The sequence below is a fragment of the Postia placenta genome (assembly GCF_002117355.1).
Source record: "Postia placenta MAD-698-R-SB12 unplaced genomic scaffold POSPLAscaffold_7, whole genome shotgun sequence".
NCBI lineage: Eukaryota > Fungi > Basidiomycota > Agaricomycetes > Polyporales > Adustoporiaceae > Rhodonia > Rhodonia placenta.
In genome coordinates this window covers 1940970-1949115 of record NW_020169838.1, presented here as the reverse complement: position 1 = coordinate 1949115, position 8146 = coordinate 1940970, and the positions used below count along the sequence as shown (strand labels likewise).

The following is an 8146-nucleotide window of genomic DNA, read 5'->3' as shown; positions in this document are numbered from 1 at the left end:
CGGCTCAATTGAGCGGTACAAGGCCCGACTTGTGGCCAAGGGCTACTCACAGCGGCCTGGCTTTGACTACACCGAGGTTTTTGCGCCCACCTCTCGCCCTGCTGCCCTGCGCCTTGTCCTTGCCCTCACTGCTATTGAGGATCTGGAGCTGCACTCTGTCGACATCTCCTCCGCATTTTTGCAGGGTGACTTGGACGAAGAAATCTACATGCAGCAACCTGAAGGCTTCGCTCAAGGTCCCCCTGGCACAGTCCTGCGTCTAGGCCGTCCTATCTATGGCCTCAAGCAGGCTGGCCGCATGTGGAACAAGAAGCTGCACCAGGTGCTCACCTCCATGGGCTTCAAGCGGCTCGAGTCTGACCGCAGTGTGTACATCTACCTGCGAGATGAAGTGCGCATTATCATCCCTGTGCATGTGGACGACCTCACTCTGGCCTCCACCTCACGCGCTGCCATTGACAAGACAGTCGAGGAGCTCTCTCAGCACTTCAAGCTGCACAATCTTGGCCCCACCACATTTCTGCTGGGCATTGAGATCACCAGAGACCGCAACAAGTGCACCATGTTCCTGTCACAGCGGCAGTACATCCTGGACATGCTGGAGCGATATGGCCTCACCAGCTGCAAAGCAGTGTTGACTCCAATGGAGCCTGGCCTTCGCCTTTCCAAGCAGCAGGCCTGTCAGAGCAATGAGGACCGCACCTTCATGCAGGACAAGCCCTACCTCAATGCAGTCGGCTCCCTCATGTATCTGGCCATCACCACTCGCCCTGACATCCAGTATGCGGTCTCCTGCCTTGCACGCTTCAACTCCTGCCCTGGACCTGCCCATTGGGCCGCAGTGAAGCACCTCTTCCGCTATCTGCAGGGCACCAAGGACCACAAGCTTGTCTACAGACCTGACGACCTGGGTGCACCCTTTGTGACCTTCACAGACTCTGCCCATGGCGACTGTCCGGACTCTGGACGTTCCACCAGTGGCTACTTGGTCAAGGTTGGCTCAGGAGCGATCAGCTGGTCCAGCAAACTCCAGTCCATAGTCGCACTTTCGACTACAGAGGCTGAGTATGTTGCTGCAGTGGATGCAGGCAAGGAAATACTCTGGATGCGCAATCTCATGGGCGAGTTTGGCTACACAGTGGACGCTCCCTCGCCCCTGCAGATGGACAACCAGTCGAGCATCAATGTGTCCAAGAATCCTGAGCATCATGGCCGCATGAAGCACCTCGACCTGCGCACTTTCTGGCTCAGAGACACTGTGGAGGCTGGGCGCATCAAGCCCTCCTACATCCCCACTGCAGACATGCTTGCAGACTGTCTCACCAAGCCGTTGCCTGCACCCAAGGTCGCATTCTGTCGCACTGGGATGGGAATTGAGGTGTCCTAGTCTCCCTGTGGGACTTGGCAGATCAGGGGGGGTATGTCACAATGTGCTCTGCCACAGTCCCCTGGTTGGCCTAGGACGATCCCCCGGTGGCAGGAGCCACAACACCATGTGACCACATGGTTGTATCAATTGCGGAGCATTCGGACCGGAGCAGAGCTCCGGCCACACTTCTTTTGTTCCATTGTCCCTGTGGCCAAGTGGCCCTTGTTCTACTTTTGGACTCTATTGTTCTTTTCCTTATTGTTCTGTCGTGGGAATGCTTTCCCTTGCTCATGTATATAAAGAGCTCTGTAGCGACCCTTTAATACACACTTCTGTGACCCACTTCGACTTCAGCCCCACTTGTGGCATTCAGTCCCTCAGTGCTAGTCCTGTGCAACTGCTCCCTGCATCGCCTATTTGATAATATACACCCACAGGACAGCAGAAGCCCTTGCTCAGTGTTCCACTCCTCAAAGCCCTTCTGTAGCCGAGGGGGGCCGAGGTTCTGCACCTTCTCCAATGTCTCGGCAACTGCCCAATCCTTGTCCAAACATTCTCTGATGCACTTTAGGAGCAACTGATTGGCTATCACCAAGGCATGCCCATACCGCGTGGAGACAATGTGGAATATTTCTGGCTTGAGGACAATCTGATCAGTATTGTCATCCTCATCACCAATCTGATGGTCTGGTCGACATAATAGGGTATTGGCTTTTCCATTCGATGTCCTGGCTTTGTGCATGATGTGAAAGTTGAAGCGGGCAAGGAACAGCGACCATCGCGCCTAATGACGCATGAGGTGCTGTGACATGCACCAGTACTTAAGGTTCTTGTGATCGGTTACAATCTCAAACTGGTTGGGTAATCCCTCAAGGTAGTGGCGCCAATCATCCAGTGCTTTGGTGATCGCAAGCATCTTCTTGTCATAGATCTTGTAGTTACGCTGGGCAGGGTCCATAGCGTGAGACCTAAAGGCAACCAGATGCCATTTGCCATTGTCCTGTTTCTGCATCAACATGCCTCTGGTGGCATACCCCAAAGCGTTAACCTCGATACGTGTTTCCCAATTAGGGTCATACAGCGCTAAGACCGGGGTTGTGGCAAAGAGCCATTTGAGCTCATCAAAGGTGTGCTGCTTCTCCTCACCCCAATGCCATGGGTTATCCCCTGTGAGCCAGTTGAGTGGTCGCGAGATCTTAGCAAAGTTTTTAATGAAGCAGCGGTGGAAGTTGGAGAACCCCTGGAACTTCTGAACATCTTTTTTGTTCTGGGGTACCAACCACTCATTAATTCCTTTTAGCTTCACAGGATCCATTGCTACCTCATTGCCACTGAACACATAGCCAACATAGTTGACCTTGGGAACATCCCATTTGCACTTGTCAGGCTTTAGGAACAGATTGTTCTTCTGAAGGTGATGAAGAACCTCGCATGTGACCTTCTCATGCTCCTCCTTATTGGTGGAGAAGATGAGTATGTCATCCAAGTACACGAGGATCTTTCCGCCCATGATGAGATCATGGAAGATTTTGTTCATTATGGCCTGAAAAGTTGCAGGGGAGTTGGTGAGGCCGAAGAATATCACCAGGGGTTCGTACAGCCCCCGGTTAGTTACAAAGGCAGCCTTCCACCCATCGCCAGCTTTGATCTGGACATTATTGTACCCTCATCTGATGTTGAACTTCATGAAGAGTGTGGCACCGGAGAGTTTGTCAACCATCTCAGCGGTCAGTGGCAGTGGATAGCAGTTCTTGACACTGATCACATTCAGCCAACAATAGTCCTGTATGGGTCAAAGTGTCCCTTCCTTCTTCTTGATGATGATGAAGGGGGACAAGATGGGTGACTCCGACTCATGGATGTAACCCTTTGCCAGTTGCTCCTTTAGGAACTTGTCCAGTTCCTCCTGCTCGTTGTTCGATAGGGGATACACCTTCGAATGGAACATCGATTAGCCAGGCACAAGTTCAATTGCATGATCATACGGCTTTCTTTCAGGTAGCCATTCTGATGCTTCCTTGGAGAAGACATTCAGGAACTCATGGTACTGCTTCGGCACTGATTCCTCAGCGGTCTTAACAACCTTCTTTTTGATCTCTTCCTCAGCAAACAGCTGGGAATACATATGTCCCGCTGTGATGAACAGCTGAGGAGTGCCTGGAAGCATGATACCTTGCTCTCATGCTTCAATCAAGTTGGCTTCCGTCCACTCAATCTCCTTCAAATCTTCCTTAGGTTTGAAGTCCAGGAGCACCTTACTTTGGCATGCACCTATGATCGACCACTTGGACTTTGGCGAATGCCTGCGTGCCATGGACCTGACCCCTGTATCATGTGTAGCTGTTGCTTGCTCCATTTGGCCAGTCCTTCTGGCACCACATGTTTCAGGGCATCATCACAGTTTGAAGGATCCGGTCTCCCAATCAATTTCAGGGTTGTGCTCGTGTAGCCAATCCAACCCAATGATCACATCCTCTGGACCTATGTCCATGACCGTGAACACCGTCTTCTCGATGTGATCTCCTATTTGCATCTGTAGCACGGCTACTTCCAAGATGCTTCCATCTTTATTGAGTGTTCCATCGATATTGTATAGTGGAATGGGTTCCTTCAATTTCCACGTTCATACTCAATTCTCTGTGATGAAGCACTTGTTGATGAATTTTGTGGTGGCTCTGCTGTCCACCATTGCAACTATGTTCTTGTGCCATCTTTTTCCTTTGAGGTGTACTGGAATGTGAAAGTGCTGGGACCCGTGGTCCAATTCAGAAACATGCACAGTCGCCAATACATTGTACAAATTGTTATAGCATGGTCTGACACGTGCGGCACAAAGCATGGACCAGATTAAAAAGACTCTTCTTTCATCACCCAATAGCCCTCAAGTTCCTCGCACATTGATTTCACCTGTGCCATCAAGGCTGCCAGCTTAGATTGCTCTGATTTTGCTGAAGCAGCACTTGTACTTGCTGAGAATGAAGTGATGGTGGCACTTGTCACAGCCTGGGTGGAGCCTAAGACAACTGTAGCCCGCGTGTCAGCATGTTTTGTGTAAGGTTTGTCCTTACAATTAGGGCACTCAAAGCAACAGTATCCTTGCTTCCCGCAGCTGAAACAACTGCCAGGGAAATCTCCTTTTCCGACAGCTGTGTGGATGCTGGCCGAAGCTCCTTGCGATCGGGGTGCACCACCACATGCTCTGCCATGTCTGCCTCCTCGAGCCAAGAAGAAACTGTTCAACTTAGGCTGACGGGCCTGGCTGATGTCAAGTATCTGCTCGACTTCTGTGGCATGCTTGTCAGTGACTTTCCATATGGCAAATGTCTCGAGCTCGATCTTCTGGTAAACCCAGGATGGGATACCGCTCAGGTACTTGTTGCAGAGTTCCAGATCACCATACCCAGAATGGTCTGCCAGACCCTTGAACAGTGCAGAAAATCCCGCAGCAGTGTGTTTTTCTCACATAGACTTGTCACTGCAGAGCTTGGTGAGCTTGACCTGTGCTGCTGTGGCATTATCAAGATTTCCGAAGCGGCTCTTGAACACCATGAGGAGATCCTTGAGAGTTGCGAAGGATGTCATGGCCCCCTACACTTTGACTGTAACAGATGTGAGCTGGGAGAAGATCGGAGTGGCCCAGGTGCATGCATCACCATCAAGCAGGCTTAGTGCTACCTGGAGCTGGAGCTTGATAGTGGTCCGGGCTGTGTTGACCTACAGGTAGATCAACAGCTGCGCAAGGAACTGGTTGCATTTGATAACAGTTTTCCCATCATATCACAGGAGGAGGAGGAGTTTCAATGTTTCCTTATCAGGAGGAGACACTGGAGAGGACATTATCGGTGGCAGGGGGGATAGAGAATGGCCCGGGGATGGAGGTGGTGGTTGTGGCTGTCCACCGGGCGGACTTTGGGGGGAATGAGTGCATGAGCGGCCTCGCAGCGGCGATGACGCTGGAGATGCTGGAGGAAGCCTGGTGGGGGGGTGACATATGTTAGGGACTGCAGACGTGGAGGGGATCAAAGTCAATGGTGCAGGCCGATCAGCAATGAGGGGCTTGGGGTCCTGGACTCCTTCTTCACTCTCCTCAGACTCTGACTCTGGTGTAGGGTCTGGAGGGAGATTGGGGTCTTCTCGCATTTGACTTGGACTAGCAACAGGCCAGGATATGTGGGAGCTAGGGGAGACAGGGCGTGAATGTCAAGATGCGGATCGTGATGCAAGGTTGCTACGAGGACCAAGCAGATGTTGAGCCTTTTGGATTGTTTTGTAATGCTCGTAATCCTGCTCGATTGATCAAGGTGTTCACTTAGGGCACGACTGCTGCTCATAGGCAAAGATAAGTGTAGTGGGACCATTGGTGATGTAGACATCAACGAGGTCCTTTGAGTTGAAGGCATGGATAAAGCCTTGACAGGCAGCCATGATGGAGGGAGGAAGGGGAGGTGCGCATACTACAAAAGGCCGTACTAGCTAGTTTACACCTACAGTGCCCAAAATAACACTAGGGCTCACAGTTCATGTGAGATCCAGTACTGCTTTTGGCTAGTATGCAGCAGGATTCCAGACCATGTGTCTGTGAGGACAAGTACTGCCCACTGAAGTGCAGGTACTGAAAAGTTCATTCCCTAAGTGGTGGCAATGTATCATAGACTATCTATGTATAGTAAGGGTGCACACCACCCAACCTATAGGAAGTGAAATTATGATTTCTGAGGTACGAAGAATTGTTCTTATATCGGAATTCCATGTAATGCTTGGCATTGAGCTCAATGAGGAAGGTTGTTCCCACAGTATTCAAACACCGATAAGCAGTGATTGTATGCTGTGACTGACACAAGATATCTGAGTTTGAAATCATACTTACTGCCATCACGCGACTTGTGTTAACACATGCAAACAAATGGTCTATGGGCTGCTGGTGGGTGCTTGTAACACTTAATGTTGAGCTCAATAAGGAAATTGCTTACATAACACCTGCATGAGCGGACTCTGGTGGGTGCTTGTAATGCTTGATGTTGAGCTCAATTAGGCAGGTGCTCTGGGGTGGGCTCTCAATGGGCGCTTGTAACACTTGATGTTGAGCTCAATACTCAGGTGCATATACAACCTTATAATCTGTATAATTAAAACATAGTATATATATAGGATTTGTTATTTATTGAAGTATGCTCATGTTTTGAATGATTTTTTGTTGTTATATTGGCATCTGGGCAATGTTTCAAATACACTTTGATGTGTTGCTTGCATGTTACATTCCCAATATATAAGATCAAACTGTTTGCACGAGATCCTAGCAATTGGCCATGACTACCAGTGCTATTATGTATAATAGTCATTTTATACATTATCTTATATTCCAGTTAGTAATGAGCACTCTTAGCTAACTGTTACATGATTTGCTTTATGCAGTTTGAAAATCTTTGATATCTACAAAGGAATGTTGTCTAACAGTTATAAGAACACTCTAAATACACAATGTTGTGATACCATAAACATTAAAATTGCACAGGATTGTTCTTTGTTCATGATAAGGTTTATACTCGCATACTTGATCAGTGATCTAAGCCTCCAAACACAATATAAAAAGTTGACCACAGCATATAAAGTAAGTTTGATTGCAACTACATAAGGTGAAACTTTAATACATGCTCACAACCAAAGTCAAACAATGTTATCAAATACTTATTATCATGAGTCTCATAACACATTCTCAGTCCATGACTATAATACATACAACACCAAGTATTATTTTATTCAACAGCTATCAAAAAGAAACTATAGTCATTCTGTGCATAAAGGGTTTATTGTACTAGAAAAATGTTTTGTCTCTCTGAAAAGCTTTTACATACTGTAGTAATAAGTATAACACTGATTGTCAGAAGGTATATTATTGATTTTATTGTAACAAACAAACAAACAGGGGCATTAACTACAAACACAAGCTTTGATTAAATGATAATAATGACCATATGTAGTCACTCTTATTGTGGTAAATAAGTGCTCTAATGTTGATAAGAAACTACTCCAATGTTGGTAAGAAACTACTGTAATGTTGGTAAGAAACTACCCTAATGTTAATAAGAAAGCACTCTAATGATAGTAAGAAACTACTCTAATGGCGATAAGAAACTCCTTACATTGCTGATAAGAAAGTATTATGTCACAATGTGCTCTGCCACAGTCCCCTGGTTGGCCTAGGACGATCCCCCGGTGGCGGGAGCCACCACACCATGTGACCACATGGTTGTATCAATTGCGGAGCAATCGGACCGGAGCAGAGCTCCGGCCACACTTCTTTTGTTCCATTGTCCCTGTGGCCAAGTGGCCCTTGTTCTACTTTTGGACTCTATTGTTCTTTTCCTTATTGTTCTGTCGTGGGAATGCTTTCCCTTGCTCATGTATATAAAGAGCTCTGTAGCGACCCTTTAATACACACTTCTGTGACCCACTTCGACTTCAGCCCCACTTGTGGCATTCAGTCCCTCAGTGCTAGTCCTGTGCAACTGCTCCCTGCGTCGCCTTTTGATATATTATATTATTCATAAGCAAATGCTATTGTAATTATAGGCATAACACTACCAATAGCCAAACTTCTAAGTCATTGGTGCTCACTGCTCACTTAGGCGCTTAGTACAATTAGGTGCCCTGGAAGACTAGTATGGATTAGGCGTGCTGAAACGCTAAGCACCCACCTCTCAGTTTTCTCGGTTTTGGAGCTGGTGGGAGCAAACCTTGGCCGATTGTCATGAAATGTGTATGTGCTGAATCCCACAG

General features: G+C 48.0%; 1 protein-coding gene across 1 annotated transcript; it reads left to right on the top strand.

Moving 5' to 3' along the window:
* Positions 1-4573: 4573 nt before the first annotated feature.
* Positions 4574-5367, top strand: POSPLADRAFT_1142519 (hypothetical protein; the record flags this gene model as incomplete). The annotated part of the gene is made up of 2 exons (XM_024485441.1): positions 4574-4856; positions 5153-5367. The coding sequence occupies 2 exons, from the start codon at positions 4574-4576 to the stop codon at positions 5365-5367; spliced, it is 498 nt and encodes a 165-aa protein (XP_024339228.1).
* Between the last annotated feature and the right edge of the window lie 2779 nt (positions 5368-8146).